At 35.9% G+C, this 25,180-nt stretch overlaps 1 protein-coding gene across 2 annotated transcripts in view; it reads right to left on the bottom strand.

Moving 5' to 3' along the window:
* The window catches only part of PPP4R4 (protein phosphatase 4 regulatory subunit 4), a 101,712-nt gene that overhangs the window by 12,853 nt on the left and 63,679 nt on the right, over positions 1-25,180 (bottom strand). For both annotated transcript variants that reach the window (XM_032405859.1, XM_032405860.1), the window contains 11 exons: positions 24,688-24,810; positions 23,512-23,681; positions 23,058-23,177; positions 20,236-20,313; positions 19,309-19,392; positions 18,529-18,711; positions 11,419-11,524; positions 9,825-9,972; positions 8,615-8,759; positions 5,831-5,872; positions 5,660-5,734 (listed from right to left, as the gene is read on the bottom strand). In XM_032405859.1, coding sequence (XP_032261750.1) covers positions 5,660-5,734; positions 5,831-5,872; positions 8,615-8,759; positions 9,825-9,972; positions 11,419-11,524; positions 18,529-18,711; positions 19,309-19,392; positions 20,236-20,313; positions 23,058-23,177; positions 23,512-23,681; positions 24,688-24,810 — 1,274 coding nt within the window. The remainder of the gene's footprint in view (positions 1-5,659; positions 5,735-5,830; positions 5,873-8,614; positions 8,760-9,824; positions 9,973-11,418; positions 11,525-18,528; positions 18,712-19,308; positions 19,393-20,235; positions 20,314-23,057; positions 23,178-23,511; positions 23,682-24,687; positions 24,811-25,180) is intronic.

The following is a 25,180-nucleotide window of genomic DNA, read 5'->3' as shown; positions in this document are numbered from 1 at the left end:
TGGAATCTCTAACACTGAAAATAAAACATGTAAAACTGAAAATTAAAATATTATTAAGTGGGCTCACAAGTAGTGTTATCTATTTTGTCCACCTTTTCCTCTATTATCTTGGTCATGTTGTCTTAAAGTTCTTTTCTGCTAACTCTAATACCAGTATCATCTGTGGGTCTTTTTCTATTACCTGATTTTTGTCTTGGGTTTAGGTCATTGGGTCCTAAAAATTTTTAAAGCCTGCTTATGCTCTACAACATCTATCCTGAACTTTGATCTTTGTCTCAGAAGGCTGCTAAAGCAATGTGATTGCTTTTCAGAAGATTTCCACTTAAGTGTTTAATCTCACAGTACAATTCTCCACAGAAAGACAGAACATATAAAGAAGAAATAAATGGGAATTTGAGAACTGAAAAATACAGCATTGGGAATAAAAACACTGGATAAGCTTGGAAGCTGAATTGGGGAGGACAGGAAAGAGTCAGTGACATTGAAGACGGATCAACAGAAATTATTCACTCTGAGTAACAAAGTTTAAGAAAAAAAAAAAGAAAGAACAAAACCTCATGGACCTGTGGGGCAATATCAAAAGATCTTACATGTGTAATTGAAGACCCAGAAGTAGACGAGTGAACACATATTTATTTATTTTTTAAAAGATTTATTTATTTTAGAGAGAGAGAGCATGCACACAGGTGTGTGCAAGTGGGGCGAGGGGAAGGGGGAGAGAATCTTCAAGCAGCCTCCTCACTGCACCTGGAGCCCGACACAGGGCTCAATCTCACAACACTGAAATCATGACCTGAGCTGAAATCAAGAGTTGGATGCTCAACCGAATGAGCCACCCAAGCGCCCTGAAGAATGAACACAAATTTAAATAAATAATGGTTCAAACCTTCTCAAATTTGGGAAATAATACACGTTTACAGATTCAGGAAGCTAAGGAAATCCAAAAACAGATAAATTTGAAGTCAATTATGCCTAAACACATCAAAAGCAAACTGCTAAAAGCAAGAATAAAAGAAAAAAATCTTCAAAGTAGCCAGAGAAAAGCAACATTACACACAGAACAATAATTTGAATGAAAGCTAATATTTTATCAGATGCTCTGGAGACTAGAACACACATCTATAAAGTACAGTAAGAAAAAGGCTATCAACCCAGAATTCCCTATCTAGTGAAAATATCCTTCAGGGACAAAGGCAGATAACACTATATTTCAGATTAGGGAAAACTAAGAAAATATGTCACAAAATACTACATCCCAAGAACAACTAAAGACAATTCTTCAGGCTGAAGGGGAAAAAAAAAAATAACAGAGGGAAGTTTGGATCCTGAGCAACAAAAGAAAGTACTAGAAATGGTAAAAATAAGAAAGTGAACACAGAAGTTCACTCTCTTAAATTCTTCAAAGGTACATATCACAACTTAGAGCAAAGTTTAGAATCAGTTGTCATGAGACAACTGACTGGTGGGGTTTTCAATACAGATATAATTCACATAAAAATTTTAACATAAAGAAAGGGTAGAGAGATCCACATCATTATTAAATGAAGTGGTACAACATTAATAATAGGTAGATAGACTTTGAAAAGTTAAGTATATTGTAACCTCTAGAGAAACCACCAAAAAACAATTCTGAAAGGGAGAGAGAGAGAGAGAGAGAGAGAGAGAAGGGGAAAGAGAGAAAGAATACCAGCCACTAAGATAAGAATGAAACAGGGGTTGTCACCATGGATCTGATATACATTAGAAGAATATAAGAATATAAACAACTTTATGGCAACAACTTTGACAGCTTAGATGACAAAGAATTTTGGGTGTGGGAAGCAACTTATCAAATTTACAAAAGAAGAAATAGAAAATCTAAACAGTTTTATATCTATTAAAGTAGTTGAATCAATTTTCAAAATCCTTTCTAAAATGAACACTTTGCGGGGCACCTGGGTGGCTCAGTCATTAAGCGTCTGCCTTCAGCTCAGGTCATGATCCCGGGGTCCTGGGATCGAGCCCCGCATCGGGCTCCCTGCTCCGCAGGAAGCCTGCTCTCCCTCTCCCACTCCCCCTGCTTGTGTTCCCTCCCTGGCTCTGTCTCTCTGTCAAATAAATAAATAAAATCTTTACGCAAAATAAAATGAACACTTTGGGGCTTGACTGTTCCACTAGTGAATTCTATCAAAAGCTCAAAGAAAAAATAAGACCAATTTTATACATACTCCACCAGAAAACAGAGGAAGTGGTAATACTACACATTTCATTTTGTAAGGCCAGAATAACTCTAATACCAAATTTAAAAGACCCCAAAAATGACAAAAAAGGAAATTATAGACCAGTTTCACTATGAATATAGATGAATATTAAAAATTAGCCAAGAATCCAACAAAAAAGAAAAGGACAACATACCATCACCAGGTAGAGCTTATCCCTAAAATATAAGATTGATTTAGGCATTGAAAAGATCAATGTAATTCAGTGTCTTAACAGAATGAAGTAGAAAAAAACAAGTATCACTTCTAAATATGCAGGAAGAGGGGGCGCCTGGGTGGCTCAGTCATTAAGCGTCTGCCTTCAGCTCAGGTCATGATCCCGGGGTCCTGGGATCGAGCCCCGCATTGGGCTCCCTGCTCAGCGGGAAGCCTGCTTCTCCCTCTCCCACTCCCCCTGCTTGTGTTCCTGCTCTCACTGTCTCTATCAAATAAATAAACAAAAATAAAAAATAAAATTAAAAAAATATGCAGAAAGAGCATTGGACAAAATTCAATAATCATTCATAAAAACTCTCAGACTAGGAATAGGAGGGAATTTCCACAAATTGATAAAGGGCACCCACATAAAACCTCTTGGTAATATCATACTTAATGGTGAAAGATTGAGCTGTTTCCCCCTAAAATCAGTAAAATGACAAGGATGATGCTTCCATCACTTTTATTAAACTGGAAGTGTTTTATTATATTGGAAGTCCTAGACCTTGCAACTAGACATAAGAAATAAAAGGCATAAACACTGAATAGGAAGAAGTAATCTTGCTATACTTAAAGAGGATGTAATAGCTCATGTAGAAAACCCTATTAAATCTAAGAAACAACTCTAGAACAAATACAAGACTAATATACAGAAATCAACAGTAACTGACAGCAGCAATAAAATTTTAGGAAGTGAAATTAAAAATTACAATTCCATTTATAATAATTCCCAAAACCATAATATACCTAGAAATAAATCTAACAAAAGACTTTCTTAACTCTACACTTAACACTACCAAAATTATGTAGAAAAAAGTAAAGAAGATTTAAACAAATGGAGTGGTAGACAATGTTCATGGACTAAAAAATTCTTTGTTAAGATGGCAATTATCCAAATTGATCTATCAATCCTAATTAACACACAACCTAACAAAAATTCCAGCAAACTTTTTATGTAAATGGACAACTGATTCTAAACTTTATATCAAAATGAAAAGGGCCTAGACTGGCCAAAGCAATTTAAAAAAGAACAAAGTTGAAAAACTTAACTGACCTGATTTCAAGAATTACTGTAATGTTATTATGATAAAGACAGTTTGGAATTGCCAAAAAGATAAACATATAAATCAGTGGAACAGAATAAGGAGTCAAGAAATAAACACATACATATATGGACAATTTTTTTTTTTAAGATGTTAAGGCAATTCAGTAAGAGAAGTTTTCGACAAATGATGCTAGAATAATTGAATATTCAAATGAAAAAAATATATAAAACTAATTGAAATGGATCACAGACCTAACTGTAAAACCTAAAACTAAAATTTCTAGAAGAAAACATAGGAAAAAGTCTTTGTAATTTTGGGATAGACAAAGGATTCTTGTAACAAACAAGCATAAACAAAAGAGAAAATACTGTTAAGTCGAACCTCATCAAAATTAAAAAGTGCTCTTCAAAAGACACCATTAAGTGAAAGATAAGTCACAAACTCCAAGAAAATACTCATAAAATGTGGATCTGACAAAGAAGTAGTATTCAGAGCATATAAAGGACCCTTACATCTCAATAACTGAAGACAAACAATCCACTTTAAAATCTGAAAACAGGGGCACTTGGGTGCCTCAGTCAGTTAAACATCTGCCTTCGGCATGTCGTGATCCCAGTTCAGGCTACCTGCTCAGTGAGGAGTCTGCTTCTCCCTTTCCCCCCCGCTCATGCTTTCTCTCTCACTCTCTCTCTCAGATAACTAAATAAAATCTTTTTTAAAAATTTAATAAAAATCTGAAAACAGACTTCATCAAATAAGAGATAAAGATGACCAATAAACAAACAAAAAGATGTTCAATATCATTAGGCATTAGGGATTTACAATTTGAAAGCCCAATGAGACACGATTACATACCCACCCTATCAAGCTAAGAGGATATGGGGTAACTGAAGCCCTCCACCACAGCCGATGGGTATGTAAAATGGCACAGTTTTTGTTTGTTTTTAAGTCAAGCATGCCCTACCGTATGATCCAGCCATTACATTCCTAGGTATTTCCCCAAAAGAAAACAAAGCATATGTCCATCCAAAGACTTCTTTATAAATGGTCATAGCAGCCTTATTTCTAACATCCCCAAACTAGAAGTAACCCAAGTGCTCATTAAGGGGTGGGTAAACAAACTGTGGTATGTCTGTAATATGGAATACTACTAAGAAATAAAAAGGAATGATCTACTGATATATACAACAGCATGGATGAATGTCAAAACAATTATGATGGTGGAAAGAAACATTAGCAGAAAATACTATATATGAACAAATTTATGTAAATTCTAGTTGCAAGCTAATTTATAGTGATAGGAACTAGATTAGTGGTTTTTGGGGACCAGAGTAGAAGATAGGGATTACAAAGGGGCACAAGGAAACTTCTGAGGGGATGGAAGTGTTTGGCATTTTGATTGTAGCAATGGGTTCATGGATTATCCGTATGTCAAAATTCATCAAATTGAACACTTTATATATATATGCAGTTAATTGTATGCCAATTATATACTTCAATAAAGTAGTTGTGGTTTTTTTGTTTTGTTTTGTTTTGTTTATAAAGATTTTATTTATTTATTTTTTTTTTTTTTTTTTTTTTAAATATTTTATTTATTTATTTGAGACAGAGAGAATGAGAGAGACAGAGCACATGAGAGGGGGGAGGGTCAGAGGGAGAAGCAGGCTCCCTGCCGAGCAGGGAGCCCGATGCGGGACTCGATCCAGGGACTCCAGGATCATGACCTGAGCCGAAGGCAGTCGCTTAACCAACTGAGCCACCCAGGCGCCCCAGATTTTATTTATTTTTTGACAGAGAGAAAGAGAGAGGGGGAACACAAGCAGGGGGAGTGGGAGAGGGAGAAGCAGGCTTCCTGCTGAGCAAGGAGCCTGATGTGCTCGCTCCCAGGACCCTGGGATCAGGACCTGAGCAGAAGACAGACGCTTAACGACTGAGCTACCCAGGCACCCCAAAGTTAGTTGTTTTTTGAAAGGCTCTCACATGTAGTTTTCCTTCCAGTTCATAAAAGAGATTTCAAAAGATCAGGACACTTCTTTAATCATTTAGGAAGAAAAACAGCAGTGTGAAATTGAAGGAAATGACTAATAAGTAATTCATAACAAAGCCCAGCTAACACTGGTCAGGAATAAGTATGTATGTGTGCATGCAAAAACAACGTACCATTTCCATAAGAAGTAGTTCTTCTCTTTCTTTCTCTTGATCCAACAAATCTTTTTCATAAAACTTTTTCTGAAACTAAGTTTAAAGTTTAAAATGAAATTATAAGACATTATGATAAGCTTCTGCCAATTTTAAAATATTCTTTCAGCAAAAGGTAAGGTGTGTGCTTACCGCATCCATGGACATTTCCATTCTGTCCAGCTCTAACACGGTCTGTAAGCAAAGTTGTGAAAATTATTCAGCAGTAATTAAATTAAACCAACCAATCATTTCTCAAAAAGACTCCCCTTCCAGAGGGAGGTTCAAAGAGGAGATTTCTCTACTCTGTGGAAGGCTAAATTAGAAAATCTCTGAAGTTCTTCCCAACTTTACTCTGTATTTTTAACCTCCGAAGGCCAGGATCCATTTGCACTTGTAGAAGACTTTGACCTTAAGAAGAGCAAGTCTCCAGGGATACTGTGAACACACTAAACACACACAAACTAACAAACTTCTAATAACTCCCAGGGCCACTTTTCTCTGAATTTTCAGAAATACAAGATAATTTTTGAATTTTTAATTTTTTTGACAGGGAGAGAGACAGCGAGAGAGGGAACACAAGCTGGGGGAGTGGGAGAGAGAGAAGCAGGCTTCCCGCTGAGCAGGGACCCCGATGCGGGGCTCGATCCCAGGACCCTGGGATCATGACCTGAGCCAAAGGCAGACACTTAACCAACTGAGCCACCCGGAAGCCCCAATAATTTTTGAATTTTTTAAAAAAACTTTTAGCTAACTATAGATGAAGCAAACTCTCATTTGGCTTAAAATCCTTAGTTCCTTTCCACAGAAACTTTTGACCATTATGACATTCTAACCACTAAGAAAGACTTTGCCCCGAAAGTATTTCTTGATTTAGTATTTCTCTTTCAGAACACATTAGTCTGAAACAAATTGTTTCAATCAAACAACGGTCCATCTAACCCAGGATTCTAACTCTGATAGAGGACAGTACTTCTCTTCAGGAGTAACTCTGATGGCCCCAATAAAGTACATTTATATATTCTTATGCCCAAAGCTAGCCATTGCAAATGTAATATTTATTTGAAGCCTTATTTTTATGCTGAAATTTCTGAAAATATTACAGTTTATGCCATGAAATGTCCCTTTTAAATACAATTACTTCCCATCTTAAAAAACTGACTAGCATAAAGCCATGCCATTTTTATCCCGAAGCTCTGTATAGCTTCCTCAGAGGTTCCCATGCCAAGATTTCACTTTGATAAACATTAGACTAAAGAATTTTCATGGGATTGGTTGACTTCCTCATGTGACATATACCTAAAGAGCTCTAGTCCAGAATAACCCATTGTAGATTAATAATCCACTAATTATATCATTTTTGTCCCTACTTATATGGTCAGTTTATCTTTTGAGTTAATAAATTCTTTCAAAAAAGTAACTAACCCTCTTAGGTTTAGTACTTTGAAAGTTAACTCTATTGCCTAAACTTTTGTAATTAAATGGTAAGGACAGAAATATCTGGTATAAACAAATACATGTAATATATTTTATTTATATATATATAAACATATTACATACTATAATAAAAACATTACATACTATATATACATATATATTACATATTACATACTATATATATATATATAGTATGTAATATGCTTTTAGATGTAGATGCATGTCCAGACTCTGGGTATTTCTGGTTAGTTTAGTTGGCAAAAGAGGAATTCACATTTCAGTAAAACAAGAGTATACTAATTAATGGTAAGTTGTCAAATCACTTTATTAAAAAGTTCCTTGTGTGTCATGGAACACTACATCAAAAACTAATGATGTAATGTATGGTGATTAACATAACAATAAAAAATTTTTTTAAAAAAGTTCCTTGTGTGACATCTGGCAATGATCTCTAGAAACAAAAGGAAAAAAAACATCAAAGGATTCTCTTTTTTTTTCTCATCATTGATGCTAAGTTAAAGACATTAATAAATTAATTCCTCTCATTACAAATCACGAAGTTGAAGTTCACATTTAGATTCGTAAGAGTACCCACTTTAATTCGACTTAATCTTATAAAAATATTAGTTACAAGTTCAGCAAAAAGTTGTTTTGGTTTTTTTTTTAAAGATTTTATTTATTTATTCATGAGAGACAGAGAGAGAGAGGGGCAGAGGGAGAAGCAGGCTCCCAAGGAGCAGAGAGCCCGATGCGGGACTCAATCCCAGGACCCTGGGATCATGACCTGAGCCGAAGGCAGACGCTTAACCATCTGAGCCACCCAGGCGCCCCAGCAAAAAGTTTTTGAAGACTATGAGGTATTTTCAGGTTTGACTTCACTAACCCAAATTTTTACTCTTTTAGTTTCTAACATCCCCAAACAATCCATATAAGATCCTGTGCTAAAACAAAACAAACAAAAAACCCGTAAGACACGATGTTACATTACTGAAAAAGGAATGCACTCAGGGTAAGAGATTTATATTCTGGCCCCAGCTCTGCAACTTGCTGATATGATCTCAAGCAGACATTTACTATCTCTAGGCCTAGAGCTTTTGAAGCAAAAATCAAACAGATCACGAAGGCCCTTCCAGGGCTGAATTTCTATGAAGTGTGACTTCCCCAATTTTACCAACAAAGTCTTCCTGGATTATAATCCCTTATAAATCAAGTCTGGTGGATGAAGCATTTGGTTGACCAGTATTTATTAAGTACCTCAAATGTCCCAAGCTCACTCTCATGGCGCTTGTATTACTAGTAATAGAAGTTGAGTGTCTGAGTGCCCTTTGGAAGGAACTTTACGAGCTGTAGCACACATCAGCCAAGTCAGTTATTAATCCTACTCTAGCAACAATGTAAGTATTTTAACATATTGCTATCCTGTCAAGTAAAACAGGGAAGCGAAGATTGACACTCTCTTCATGCAAGACATGCAGACATGGTGGTAAGAGTGATACTTACTCTTTTTACAATAGCCAGAACATCCTTATCTTTTTCTTGACAGAGGAGTTTCCTCACACACATTTCTAACTGCTGAAGTAGATGCTTATCTGCAGGGATCTTCAGGGTAGATTTCACTTTGGGCAACAAGTAGCAAAGTTTCATTCTATAATAAATTAAACAGTATTTGCTTTTGAATGCATTTAATAACTAAGAATAATAGTAACATGACATTGAAAGAAAATTCAAACTCCGGATAGCGGATAGCGTGGGAGTTTATTTATCGTGTAGCAAATGTTTATGGAGTGCCTGTGATGAGTCAAGCATGCATTATTCTGGGTGCGGAGATACAACAGTGAATGAAACCAACAAATCCTCTGCTCTTGTGGAACTTACACCGTAGTATGGGGTAGGGAAGAAAGAATACGGAAATAAGTAAAATGTCTATCAGACAGTGCTAAGTGCTGTGGAGAAAAAGAAAGCAGGGAAGGATGAGGGAGTACCAGAGGAGGGGTGTTACAATTTTAAAACACGTGGTCATAGAGGGTTTCAGTGAAGGTTTCACTGAAAAGATATGATTTAAGCAAAGCCTTAAAGAAAATGAGGGAACAAGTAATGTGAACATCTGGAGAAGAGCATTACAGGCAGGGGCCTGCAGTAGCGCATATGCCCTATAGGGGGAGCTTGCCTTGGCTGTCACCCCAAATTGGCCCAAACTTGCAACAGGAGGCCAGCTCGTTCAGGGCCTTGTAGGCCACGGCATGGAGCCTCGCTTTTCCTTTGAGCACCATAAGAAGCCATGGAGAATTTTGCACAGAGGAGTGAAGTGATCTGACTTAAAATGGACAGAACTTCGCCAAGCCAACTTTGAGTTATTTTTTCTTTAGTCTTAGAAGATCCATAAATTAAGAATATCTACTCAACCTTCTCCTGATGTCAATGTGTGTATCCAAGTGTCAGGAGAAGCCTGCCAGTCTGGCTTTGACTACTGCCCTCTCGACCCATTAAACAAAAGACCTGAGACAGTTAAAAAAAGATTATGCTTCCAAGTCCTATTGAGGCTCATTAACTAGAACTACTAGGAATTTCAAAGTAAGTATAAATTATTTACTTGTCTTTTTAAACTGACTATGAAAAAGATTTTGCATGTTCATTATATAAGTAGATATATTATAGAAGATAAATTTAAAAGTACAATTTTTTCAAGTATTATCTTGGATTGGTACCATACCTCACATTTGCCACAGGATCATGTGTCAGTTCAATAGCAGGTAGAAAGAAATATTTACAGAAAAATGATTTGGAAAAGATCTCTATAATAAATTCACAGGTATCCAAAAATCGAAGTCTATTCCAGTAACTTTTTCCTTGGCCCAGTTCTAGAAACAACAATAACAAAAAAGAGAAGTTTAATTTTTCCTACACAAAATTGTATGTGACAAAATCAAACACACAAAATCCATGACAGGTTTCTTTGTATCCACAATTTGTTTAGCAAATACAAGAGGTAAGAGAAAAAAATCATATTATACACTCCAGATTTGTAGACTTCCAAAATAATGACATCTCAAAAACCAGAAAAAAAAGTAATTTTTAAGTACTGAATATATAAACTATTTTTGATCACCCATTATGTGCTGAGTACTTTAAACGTATTATCACATTTAATCCTGAAAAGCAACCCAATGGGATAAGCATAGATTTATCCTCCTGAGAGGAGATTCAGAGGTTAAAGTCACAGAGCTGGTTGGTGCAGAGTTGGAATTCAAATGCAAGTTTGTATAATTTCAAACTTTGAAGTTATATTTGATCAATCAAATTAACTGCTTTCTTTGCCTCATTTTCATAAGAATGCTCTAAAGTGGTTTAAGTCATACGTAAACACTGTATTACTGACAATAATTCAGGTTAACATTTAAAGGATTATTTTCTCCCTAATTACACAAATGTTCAAAAGCAAAATTCTTAATATTTAAATCCAAACAGAATCTCGTTACAAAATAAAACTGATTCTAAATGTGTGGTCCTATCACTGAAAAATGAAAATTAAAACAGAGTAAAAAAGAGAAAGATTAAAGTATACCGAGCATAATTTTTCTTAAATAGAATTTTATATACTCGTGGTGATCCATACTTAAAATGGTAAACTCCAGTAACTAGAAAATCCCATTACCTACCTATGCTGGAAAACAGAGTTTAATGAAAACATTAAGACATTATGGTCAAAGCAAGTATACAGTAATTAAAAAGGATATATAAGTGTGTGCCACTATTTCTAGAATTAACACTCCAACTAAAGGTTTTTATCTTGATTTTAGCCCTTAGTAAATTAAAATAAATTTGCATTTGTTAATTGACTTAATTTTTTTAAGACATTATGAACCACCTAGGCTTACCAGATTCATATTTATGTGTACTATCAACTCTACTCAAGGAAACAAACCAAAAACCCCCTCATTCTGTTAATATTTAAAATAAAAACATAAAATAAATGACTACATTCATGGATATTCTACTCATATTTTAGTTCCAAATGCTATTTCATCAGGGTAGAAACTAGACTTTCAACATAAATTTAATTTCTCAAGTGTAGAAACTCACTAAAGAAGGCCCAGACCAATTATTACTTCCATTCATCACAGACTGATCCTGTCATATAGATTTCTAAAACCAAAAAAAATTAACCTCCAAAACTCAAAGACAAACACACTCCAGATATTTACCAATATCAGCTTAACTATTCATGGCAAAATTGATAAAGTCAGTCAGAGCTAACTAAGGCCAGTTTACTTTGTTTTTCAAAATGAGAGGCAATGATTACTTACGTTCAATTAATTTTTGAATGACCTCATGTCTCTGTTCTTGTTTACGATTATAACGCAGAAAAATGCATAGAGTTCGTGAAGCTGCCTTTTGAACAGGCAAGACATTCTTAAAGAAATAGGTAAGAAAGACAATTAAATCAATCTAATAGCATAATTTTGCTCCACAAATCAATTTTCAGTTTTGGCTAAAAGCAAGAGCAATGTTGTCTGCCTCTCAGATCACTGTGTTAGTGTCTTCATAATTTAATGTTAATATCACTCAGGCAAATCAACCTAAGTATCACATTACAAAGTTAATGTAGTTTGGCACGGTCATTTTCAAATCATCCCGATCTGATTTATATTTGACTATCCTTTCTCTGCCTGAAACTTCAGCTTAAGTGACATTCTCCCCCAATACCTCTCAGCCACCCATTCTCTTAGCCATTCCCTGGACAAATATTTGCAAGAACATGCCCTGTGTCAGATACATCACCAAAAATGTGCCACTTCTAAAATAGAAACCTAGAGATCCCATGATCAGGTATACTTTTCAATCTTTCTGGTTTGCTTCTGCCTCTTCTGCCTCAGTGTCATTCATTGAGATCCCTGGTCCATACCGCAGATAAAACTTAGAATCCAAGGGACACCGTGTCAGTAACTCTTACTAGTGTTCTATATACTCCTTTGTCTTCTGAATTTCTGTCACACCACTGGGCACAATTAATTAATTTTAAATGAATTCAATCATCTATCTTTCCTGGGTTTGGGTTCAGATTACATATTAGAGAAAAATCTCTCAACCAGATATATTGTGTCCAGTATAAAATTCATGTTCACCATCTTGGCTTACATAAAAATACTATAATATTTAATTCTTGAAGATTCAGAGTATTATAGTGCTATTATAGGATCCTTGAAATTCAAGTAAAATAAAACTTTACATTGCTGGGAGTGTGTTGCCTGCTACCTCCTCTCGTGTTTTATACAAGCTATTTCTCACTATTGAGTATTATTCTGTGCATTTTTAATGTGTTAAATGTAAAAGGAGAATATTCACTATGAATTAGAACAGAAAGTTTAAGAAATGTGCATAAACAGAAGCATCACAGGAATTTTAAAAAATGAATTTTAGATAAATGAACTAAATAAAAACATGTTACTCTTCTCTTTCATTTTGTGTATTCTAACAGAATTTCAAACGCAAAAATACTAGTCATATGAAAATATGTATATTTTGGTTTTTGGTGCTATTGTAATGGAATCGATTCTCTAATTTCTCTTTCTACAGTTGCATTGCTAGTGTATAAAAAAGCGACTGATTTCTGTGCACTGATTTTTTTTTAAAGGTTTTATTTTATTTATTTGAGAGAGAGTGACAGTGAGAGAGAGAGCACAAGAGGGGCTAGGGTCAGAGGGAGAAGCAGACTCCCTGCCGAGCAAGGAGCCTGATGCGGGACTTGATTCCGGGCCTCCAGGATCATGACCTGAGCCGAAGGCAGTCGCTTAACCAACTGAGCCACCCAGGCGCCCTTTGTGCATTGATTTTGTATCCTGCCACATTACTGAAATTGCTGTATGAGTTCTAGTAATTTGGGGGTGGAATCGTTTGGGTTTTCCACATAAGGTATCATGTCATCTGCAGAGAAAGAGTTTGACTTCTTCTTTGCCAATTTGAATACCTTTTATTTCTTTTTATTGTCTGATTGCTGTTGTTAGGACTTCTAGTACTATGTTGAACAATAGTGGCGGGAGTGGGCATCCTTGACATGTTCCTGATCTTAAGGGAAAGGCTCTCATCTTTTCCCCATTGAGGATGATATTCGCTGTGAGTTTTTCATAGATGGATTTTATGAACTTGAGGAATGTTCCCTCTATCCCTATACTCTGAAGAGTTTTAATCAGGAAAGGAAGATACCTCGGAATAAACCTAACCAAAGAGGTAAAGGATCTATACTCTAGGAACTACAAAACACTCATGAAAGAAATTGAAGAAGACACCAAAAGATGGAAAAACATTCCATGCTCATGGATCAGAAGAATAAACATTGTTAAAATGTCTATGCTACCCAGAGCAATCTATACCTTCAATGCCATCCCGATCAAAATTCCAATGACATTTTTCAAAGTGCTGGAACAAACAATCCTAAAATTTGTACGGAATCAGAAAAGACCCCGAATCACCAAGGACATGTTGAAAAAGAAAAACAAAGCTGGGGGCATCATGTTGTCTGATTTCAAGCTATATTACAAGGTAGTGATCACCAAGACAGCATGGTACTGGCACAAAAACAGACATACAGACCAATGGAACAGAATAGAGAGCCCAGATATGGACCCTCAACTCTATGATCAAATAATCTTCAACAAAGCAGGAAAAAATATGCAATGGAAAAAAGACAGTCTCGTCAATAAATGGTGCTGGGAAAATTGGACAGCTATATGCAGAAGAATGAAACTCGACCATTTTCTAACACCATACACAAAGATAAACTCAAAATGGATGAAAGACCTCAATGTGTGACAGGAATCCATCAAAATCCTAGTGGAGAACATAGGCAGTAACCTCTTCGACATCGGCCACAGCAACTTCTTTCAAGATACATCTCCAAAGGCTAGCGAAGCAAAAGCAAAAATAAACTTTTGGGACTTCATCAAGATAAAAATCTTCTGCACAGCAAAGGAAACAGTCAACAAAACAAAGAGGCAACCCACAGAATGGGAGAAGATATTTGCAAATGACACTACAGACAAAGCGCTGATTTCCAAGATCTATAAAGAACTTCTCAAACTCAACACCCAAAAAACAAATAATCAAGTCGAAAAATGGGCAGAAGACATGAACAGACACTTCTCCAAAGAAGACATACAAATGGCTAACAAACACATGAAAAAATGTTCTTCATCATTAGCCATCAGGGAAATTCAAATCAAAACCACACTGAGATATTACCTTACACCAGTTAGAATGGCAAAAATTGACAAGGCAAGAAACAACAAATGTTGGAGAAGTTGTGGAGAAAGGGGAGCCCTCTTCCACTGTTGGTGGGAATGCAAATTGGTACAGCCACTTTGGAAAACAGTGTGGAGATTCCTCAAAAAATTAAAAATAGAGCTACCCTCTGACCCAGCAATTGCACTACTGGGTATTTACCCCAAAGACACAGATGTAGCAAAACGAAGGGCCACACACACCCCAATGTTCATAGCAGCAATGTCTGCAATAGCCAAACTGTGGAAAGAGCCGAGATGCCCTTCAACAGATGAATGGATAAAGAAGATGTGGTCCATACATACAATGGAGTATTACTCAGCCATCAGAAAGGATGAATACCCAACTTTTACATCAACATAATGGGACTGGAGGAGATTATGCTAAGTGAAATAAGACAAGCAGAGAAAGTCAATTATCATATGGTTTCACTTATTTGTGGAGCATAAGGAATAGCATGGAGGACATTAGGAGAAGGAAAGGAAAAAGGAAGGGGGAGAATCGGAGGGAGAGACGAACCATGAGAGACTATGGACTCCGAGAAACAAACTGAGGGTTTTAGAGGGGAGGGGGTGGGGGGATGGGTTAGCCTGGTGATGGGTATTAAGGAGGGCACATACTGCATGGAGCACTGGGTGTTATACGAAAACAATGAATCATGGATCACTACATCAAAAAACTAATGATGTATTGTACGGTGACTAACATAACATAATAAAACAAAATAAAAATTTTAAAAATATGTATATTTTGTACCTCACAGTATAGCATAAGTTATCTTTTGGGCCAGAAATCAGAGATAAATGTAATCATATCAAAAACACGTAGAGCCAGCCTGAATAAGTTGTGACAATTGGAGCACACCAATAATCATCACAGTTGATTAAAACAATATTTAATATTAGAGAATGAGCCTGAAAGAGAGAACAAAACCAAAACAAAACTCAGTTGTCACCACTGGAAGTGGTTCCTACACCAACTCCTAGCTCTGAAAATTGATCATAGGAGGAAAAAACTAAAGATTACCTGAGGAAATATATTTCAGCATAATCAGATTAGCCACATGGATGAAGCAAAGCATCTCTTCATAGAAGAATGGCATGAAAAATGCAGAAGTGATAGAATTTTTAAAAATCACTCCTCTGCAAGTTCTAATATAAACAGATTCAGGAAGGATCATCAGTGGATGCTAAACCTAATGGGTATAAGGTTGATGAAAAACTGGTGTTCAGAGTGTTCAAAGTGTCAGCTTCCGATTACAGGGCACCTTGCAAGGGAGAAAACATAATTTTGCAGTGGGCTGATAAAACGGTCACCACTGGAGAACCACTCTGAGCTCACTTACAGAGGAACACGTGTCCAGAGATGATGCGATATAAAATACAAAGCAGCATCTGTGAAGTATTCTTGCCAAAAATGTTTAACCTAAAACTCAGCAAGTCTTTAGATCTAATTTTCCGTTTACAAGAAATACTGAGAATAGGTGAACAAGCTAACACCATGAAACAGCAATCTGACAAATTCAGAATTGGAATATTCTACAGGATGATGAAGTCTCTTCCACAATTCAATGTCATGAAAAAGTGGGAAAAGGGAGAAAGGGAGTCTGTTCTGAATTAAAAGACAATTAAGAGTTGTAACAGTCAAAAGCAATAGCCAAAGGATCTTAATTGGATCCTATATGGAATAAAACAACTATAAAATATGTTTGGGGAACACAATGTGAACTACATGGATATGAAATGGTATTGAAGAATAACTGTCCATTTTGCAAAATGTAATGATTATACTGTGATTATATAGGAGAATGTCTTTTTTTAGAGATGAACATTGCAATCTTTAGAGAGATAAAATACAATGACATCTATAATTTAAAATTCCTCAGCACAATGAAATAGAAAAAGCGAATAATGGCAAAATGTTAACAACTGTTCGGTCTCGCTGGGTTCTACATGAAGGTTCATCACAGTATTTTCTTCGCCTCTCTGTATCTTTAAAATTTTTTCACAACAAAAGAAAAAAAAGTTAATGTCATTCCTCAAAATCTTCTAAAGATTTTCCTTGTTTCAGAGAATAAAAGCTAGATTCCGCATCACGGACCAGGCACCCCCCTACCTCATCTCTCCACCACCTGCCACCCTAGCTTCCTTGCTCCTCACGCAACCACACTTTCTTTGCCAGACCGCTTGTCCTTCATCCACATGGTAACTCCTTTACTTTGTTCAAGCCTCTGCATGAAGCATACTTGATCAGAAAGGATGTTTCCCTGACCGCTATCTCCACAATAGCATCCTACTACCTTCTGTCATGTTCCTCACCCTCTACCCTGCTTTACTGTGCTTCACTGTACTTTTCACCCCTGACATACTCTAGGTGTATGTTGCTTTACCACCGGTCTCCAGTAGAATTTCAGGTTCTGTGATAATACACCCTTTGTCTCTTTTGTTCATTGCTGTATCCTGGTACCCAAAATATAGTAGTGCTTAGCACATAGTAAGCACTCAATAAATTTTGCTGAATGAATGAATTATGACCATTAGGTGTGGAATTAAAAATATAAATCTTTCTTTTCTCCAGAACATCCTCTTTGATCACGGAAAATGTGCTATAATAATCATGTATCTCCTTCTAACTATGGAATTACTGCCTTGTAAAAGAAAATAGTAAAACGATCTCTTAGGCTTACAGGTACTTTGTTCGCACTCTATGTTGTAAATCATTTCTCTTTCTTGATAAGAGAAGTTAAAAATATGGAATAATTATATATTCTTAAGCTCTGTAAACACAGCATGCCTACTAACTCATCACGCTGAGATAAACAATTAAGATCAAACCACAGCACTTACCGGCATCTGTAAATATATCACTCATCCTGTTGTATTATGTATCCTGATACCACCACCCTTTAGAACACAAGCTCTGTTAAGAGAAGGAGTCTGTCCGTCTTAATCCACTCCTGTATCCCTCCCTCCTCAAACAGTGCCTGACATAGCAAGCAGGTACTCAAATAGGTAATTTCTGAATAAAATAATTCATTAATTCTGCTCAATTTTATGTGAAATTTCCTATGTGGCACACTCATGCACTGTCCTCTGGTAAGGGAGTCACTGATGTCATTTCTTAAGACTATTACAGCTATAATATATATATATATATATATATAATGTAACCTTCATGCTCTAGGCTTTGCTTTGATGAATGAAATTAACCTGCAGAGTGTCAGTTCATGAAATGTATGCCTGTTTTCTTACTTAAGTTGTAAATGACACCAATAACGTTATTTTTTTTCTTTTTAATCTTTGAAGCTAAACCTGATTTTGGTTTTCTGAAATGGCTACAAGATCTCATTATCTCCCTTTTGTTGAGAACAATGACACTATTAAGCACCTTTTCAACAGTTTCTAAAATGTACATGTTATATGGAACTTTTTCATACTTCCAAAATGGTAGGAAGACATCATATTAAATGTACAGTGAACTGTAGGCTAAATAAACCTCTGAAATTTTTGTGAAAAAGGTAGACAACTTACTCTCTGGGGGATGTGAGTACAGAACTTTTCCTTTTTTTTTTTTTCTGCTTTTGACTCTAATTTTAAGGTTATCCATAGTAGGCCATCATGTTTTTAATATAAGCTTTATCTGTTACACAGCCACTTTTTAGAGGTACTTTAAAAGAAAAAGCAACTCCACTAAGATTTAGGGACTTACGGGATGTCTGGCAACATGGCATAGTTGAGGTCGGCTCTGAGGCCACGACACATAAAAGGTGGATATCAGAGCAAGAGGGACTTAGCAGTCGAGATCACAGACTCCGGCCAACCTGCCTTTTGAGAAGAACTATATCAAGTTTGAAGTGAATCTGTTTATACTCTCCTTGGCAACATATGAAAAAAGGGTAAGTAAAGGTACCACCCGTTCATTCTTCAACCCAGCTATGTAGACAATGTTCAAAAATAAGCATTACTGAAGAAGCACGGGGAAATCTGAGTTTCCCCCTCGGGGATCTGGGAGGATAACATCTTTCCAGGGCAAAATGGAATAAACAAAGTTTGTTGTACTATTTTGAGAATGGGAAGAATTTGGTAATTCCAAAATCAAGTGTGAGTTCAAAAGATTTAGATAAAAGGTACTGGGCTCACATTTGTCATCATGATTGTGAACATTCTTTGTAAGAAACGATAATAAATCTGATCACTTGATATGATATGCGGCAGACAGGCATATTTTTGTAGTAGCTTCTCATGAGTTCTCCATTTCAAGGAGGCTGCTGCTCGCTGCTCGGCAGCTGTGAGGGCTGGGATCAAGTCAGGCAGAGATGATAACTGAAAAAAAAGCACATCAGAAGATTGATGATAATAAATCAATTGCAGCATTCAGTCAAACTATTCAGTCTTACAATACATTGGGGAGAGGAATATTCTCACTCACTTCAGAACCTAGGGGGATCTTAGTTGTCACAGGGAGGTAATTATCTGGCAAAATCAAACATGTTTCAAAAAGATCCATAAGTAAAATTTACGGTCACTGAAAACAAAATTTTGAAATAGAGAATGGGACTCAATCCTTCTAACTAAAGTAAAATTTCTTATATTTCGCTGTTGGAAAATTTTGACCTACATTCCTACTCTTCTGTCCTCACCAGATGCTATTCTTAGAATAATAATTAATGCTAATAAAAACTGGAAATATGAATGTAAACTCCAAGGACAATAAATAAGAATCATGGTAATGGAAGAATTGTAGGGAAAAATTCAGGCTGTTGAAGCTCCAAGAGACACTTACTAAGCCACCTGCTATTATGGGGCAAGCACTACTTTAAATGTTTTCCACACATTCTCTCATTGATTCCCCACAACCAACTCTATAGAGAAAGATCATATTTAAAACATTCAGGAACGTCTTTGATACATGGGATTTACCTTATTTTCTTGAATACTGCTTTCTCCACCAGTAGACATAAGTTCAAGGATTTCTGGAAGATGATCTATAAGAGCATCTAGTACCTTTCAATAGAGGTATCAATTACTGTTATGGCAACTACTGTTTTTCTAATCTTAGGTTAGCCTCATATGTCAATTTCTGTGCAGAAATAGTATTATTTACCAAACAACATTTAGGGAGTTTCTATTTTCTTACATTGCCATCTTCTTGCTGGAACATTTTAGAAAAATAATCAACTGCCTTGATCAAAACTACCTTCGAAAAGAGATTAGTATATCTGCCCCTTGATATTGTTCAAATAGTCTAGATCTGAGACAGCTACTTCCATACAACCAATATGCTGAAAAACTGCCTCTCAACTTTTAAAAAGCAATTTAAGTAAGATAACACCCTCAGCAATGTGTAAATATTGATGAGTTGAGCTAGCAGTCATTTGGGTGAACAGGATATACTAAATGCAGCATCAAAATAAAGTATTTCAGTTTTCCCAAATATATTCCCTAAACAATGCTGAGAGAAAAAAAAAAAAGATGTAAAATGTGATACAAAATAGGATTGCAATTAAGTAAAATAAAAACTTTTTCATAGCAAAAAAAAAGAAAAACTTAAAAATATACCAAAACAGAAACAGTAATTGGAACTAAAGGTATCCTTTTGTTTGTCTACTTTTTGGCATGTCCTAAATTCTTAATAAACAAATATACATATATATTTTAAAACTGAGTATTTTTTTAACAATCTCAATTTCCAGTCTATGATACAACTGCACCTTGTCTTGACGCTTTTGGGGCTAGTCAGCTGAAAGAATTCATGCAATTCCTAAGAAGTGCGGGGGAAGAGGGGAAGGGCATTGATAATATTCAGACTTAACATGAAGTAAAAACCAAAGAGTAAGAAGATATTACCTCCAGTGATTCATCTTGTAATAATGTTATTAGTTCTTTATGTATTAAATACACTCCAGAATTCAGAAGTTTAGATACCTGAAATGGAACAATAAAGTCTCTCAGATTTAAAACTACTAGACATTTAAAGGTTATAATAATATTTTACAAAACACATCCCTGTTAGATACTTCTTCTAAAATGAAACTAGGTTACAACATAAATGTAAAAATTAGATTTCTAAAAAATTAACTGCATAGAAAACCAGCTTTTTAGTCTGCTTTGTAACACTCTGGAGTGTGGACACAGGAGGGTGGGAATGTCAGTGCCCACATGGGCGTAGAAAGTACAGGATGGATTTATCAGTCATAATTTTCATGTCACAAGCAGTAAGTCCATGGACACCTCTAGCTCATATTTTAAAGTCTTACAGCAGTCAACAGGGTCTGACAGGACATATGAGCATTCATCCTGCTTCAGCGCCTCCCGAAGAGGATAAGTACTACAGAAGGTCAGTGTGACACAGGGATAGAGGGGACTCCTAAGCAAGCAAGACACCAAAGATTTTTCCCGTCAAAGACTTTAATCAGCACAAGAGGAGTTGGAAGGGTCTAATCGAGCTCCCCTGTGAACAGTCTTTTTTCTTCCTCCAGGCAAACTCAGAACCCACAATGGTAAATTCACCAGTTTCTACTTCATCTTTTTTTTTTTCTTTTTCTTTTTTGGGCTTGGTGTTTTGTTTGTTTGTTTGTTTGTTTGTTTTTACATATTGGGCTTCTGGGTAAGATTTTATTTGCAGGGGAGGGAAGCTTCCTGGATAAAGAAAATGTTCTAAAAAACTCTGCTCTACAGGGCTGTTTCTGACTTGTTCAAAATATTTTCAAAATAATATGCTCCTGAAAAACAAGAATAAAGTTAGGACATGGTAAAATAACTATCAGAATTTAACAACAGCACTGTGAGAAAAATTTAAATCCACCAATGGATTCTCACTACTCAAAAGGATAAACCTAGACTAGCAATCTATTTTATGGAGTATCAGTAACAGCCTACCTACATGGTATGATTGAGAGAACAGGGCAACTAGCCACCAAAGAGCTAGATCAATGATCCGAACTCACTCACTCCTACCAGTAAAGTATTTTTATGGACACATTTCAGATGTTTATTTATAGGGTGTTAACATATTGTGTCCACTATAAAACACACAAAAAATGAAATATTAAAGGGATGAGATAAAAATGAACATAAGTAAAAACTCTAATATTATATAAATATTGCGTTCTCAGATACTAACCTCATGAAACCATCTCTGGAGACCATTCATCTAACAGGCACGCACAGTAACCAAGACTACATGCCCACTTAATGCACAGTGGAGACAGAGTTCACTCAGCTAACAGTGCCCTCTGTTCTTTCCCCTCCTCCAAAAGAATATTTCTACCACTATATTTACAAAGATGACTTAATTGTGCAACACTGGAATTATTTTAATTACTTATACCATTTAAAGGAAATATTTCCTAGATTTTGCACAGTTAACATTTCATTCATACCAGAAAAACTGTTAATGAAAAGAAGCAGAGACTTTCAGCCAACAGCCAAGAGTCTTAAGCAACATAATAATGATGTTATAGGTATCTCGGGCACTTTGAGCTGATCTAACAATGCTCTGCTATGGAATACAGTGCAAGGAAGGGGCTGAAACCTTCTCATTGAGACTAAGAATATTTAGATACCTCTTATAAAGAAAGGAAATATTTTATTATGCCACTTATAAAGAGATGTTTACGTTTTGAAGTTGCTGAGTTATAGTTTATACATCTTTACTGCAACTACAGCATACATGTGCTTACTGGGAACCTCTAAGACATACCCAAATTTCAACCTCAAGTGTTAAACAGTTAATAACATTCATCATAAAAGTTTAAATTCAGGGGCGCCTGGGTGGCTCAGTTGTTAAGCGTCTGCCTTCAGCTCAGGTCATGATCCCAGGGTCCTGGGATCGAGCCCCGCATCGGGCTCCAGCCCCGCATCGGGCTCCCTGCTCGGCGGGAAACCTGCTTCTCCCTCTCCCGCTCCCCCTGCTTGTGTTCCTGCTCTCGCTCGCTCTCTCTCTGTCAAATAAATAAATAAAATCTTAAAAAAAGTTTAAATTCCCTTTTGCTCTTACATTACAGAGAGTTGCTGTAATAGCTGAACGTAACAGCTATGTTCATGAAACATGATCCATTTGCAGTAAAACCAATAAATGTAGGGCGTCTGGATGGCTCAGTCAGTTAAGCATCTGCCTACGGCTCACGTCATGATCCCAGGGTCCTGGGATTGAGCCCCCCTGCTCAGTGGGGAGTCGGCTTCTCCCTCTCCCCCTGCCCCTCCCCCTGCTCATGCTCTCTCGGCTCTCTCTCTCAAATAAATAAATAAAACCTTTAAAAAACAATAAATTTAAATAATCTCTCTCAATTTTCCATTTATTCTCAAGTTCTTGAGTTTAGACACAAAGTTAAATATAAATATTGTAAAGCCTATAAAAACTGATTTTACTTCCAAAGTTGCAATACCCATATTCACACCACAATGTCTGGCTTAAAGTAAGCACTTAGTACATGAATGGATTAATAAATGATAATTGATGATAATGTGCTTATGTGAATGAATTCTATAAACATACTAAGAGAATTATGGGAATTTTAAAATAACATTTAGGACCACAATATGAAAGACACATGGAGCTTGTAAATAAACCTTTATAAACAGAAGTGTACACAATATCAAAAAATCATCTAGCGTACACAGGTAGAATTAACAACCAATGTAAAGTCATTTCACTTCTTCAGACTTACTTCATAAAAGCAAATAGCAATAGTGTATCTGACTGGTACTTCAGGGTCATGACAAAGGCAGAAGAACGTAGAATAGAGTTCCATGTGGAAGTTTTTAGGATCAACAAACACAATCATGGCCTGGTGGAGGTGGAAGGGAGAAGATGAGCGGGAAGGAGAGAAAAACAGGCATCAGTACCTAATATTACAATCACTTCGTTTATATTGAAATCATGTCCTTTGAACAATAATTTAGATAGAGATCATATTTGGAAGATCCAAATGCATGCACATAGTTCTAATTTATACATAAAGATAAATATAAATTACACCAATATTACTCAGTACCTACTGCATATACCAGACATAAGGCTAAGGACATGTCAAATATGGCCATACTTTTTAATGCTATCTATTCATATATTTTAAAGTTATAATCAAAATGTTTAGTCAGTACAAATACACAATTTATTACCGGGAAGTTATAAGCACAGTTCTTCCGGACAGAAATATATTTCTTCTCCTGCTCTAGGATTTGGGGTGGAATCTGATTTTCATTGTGTCCATTTTCTTGTTGCAAACCCAATGTACAGAGTTTCTTATAAAACTCCAAAAATCTCAAGTGTTGATCTGGAGTAAAAATTCCTAAAACAAATGTAAAACCTTTGTTCAACATTTCAATTGAAAACAAAAATAAAGAGAGAAAAGCAAAGTACAATACACACATAATTGGAGCAAAATAGTCAAATAAATGGCTAAAGATCATAAATAAAAACAACAGAAGAAAGGGTACCTATTATGAAGAACTCCCAACAGGTCAATTGTTTCACCTTATGTTAATCTTAATAATATTTTAATTTTAATTTTGATAGTATGACCTACACAATGCAGGAATTACAACTGCATTAATTTCTACAGCATACATCATACCCCAGACCAACAAGTCACTACAATAATAATACATCAGGGCCATTACTGCTATTTACTGATCATAAATATTCTAAAACAGTCTGCAGAAAAGACATGTATATGTTTCTGCAGAGAGGCGCTTAAAAACTCAATCTAAAGGATGGCAAAGTAAACTCAAAATATTTTTGATCAATGGATAGGAACTCATCATATACCGTAGTACTTACTTTCAACAGCCTGTTAAGAGTCTACAATATACATTTTTAAAAATGTTTTACTATGCCAGATGGTTTTAACTTAATTTATGCTTACATTAGTATAGTAAGCTAAGAACTGAGTAATATGTTCAAAATGCCAAGTTGTATTATGCTGATTCTAAGCTGAAACGCTCACATGATATATTACAGCAAATAGTTGATAAGGGTATACTTACTATGTACCAATAGTTAATATAAATGAGCTTCTATTATCATATGCCAACTGATACATAAGTATAAAATATTCAGAAATTTAAAGGGCCATACCTACTTCATTCTGTCACTGTCCTTTCAAATAGGTTCTATTGGGGGAAAGTCATTTTTCAATGTGTTCTAAATTATGCTATCAAAAATCTAAGGCCTCTTAAGATTTTACACACTTAAAGGATAGGTTTTACACCTGGAAAGCTGAAGTTTAGTGGCTGAGGTAAAAGAAAAAGGAAAAAATTATCTACAAATCTTGAAAATCTTAAGATATATCATACCATATAGTCCATGGCATAGTTTTCCTAAATGGAAAGATAAGGAAATAAGAATTGATTCATCTGCTTTGAAAGATTTTTCACAAAATGATTTCACTAAGGGAAGTATAGTTTGACTTCTGTCATCTGGAAAACAAAACAAAATAAAACATACTTCAGACCAATCACCCACATTGCACATGTAGAAATTAATATATACACACAGATCCCAGAAAGAAAAATTACTATGTCAGCCACAGAGCAACAGAAAATTTCTGCCATCAATGGTGGCGGAGCTGTGGGGGACGGAAGCAGTGAGAGGAGAGTTGAGATCATCAAAAACCTTAATGTCATGCGGAGGAGCTCAGACTTTCAGTGCACCTGTTTACTGAATTTCTTCACTTTCACTTCTTAGAAGACACTTCCTTAAGAAGCTAACCGATTTTTTTTTTTTTTTAAGTCGGCTCCACGCCTAGCACGGAGCCCAATGCAGGGCTTGAACTCACAACCCTGCAAT

The sequence above is a fragment of the Phoca vitulina genome, unplaced genomic scaffold (assembly GCF_004348235.1).
Source record: "Phoca vitulina isolate PV1807 unplaced genomic scaffold, GSC_HSeal_1.0 scaffold7, whole genome shotgun sequence".
Lineage (NCBI taxonomy): Eukaryota > Metazoa > Chordata > Mammalia > Carnivora > Phocidae > Phoca > Phoca vitulina.
The sequence above is the reverse complement of the archived record's forward strand: the minus strand, read 5'-3'. Positions and strand labels throughout refer to the sequence as shown.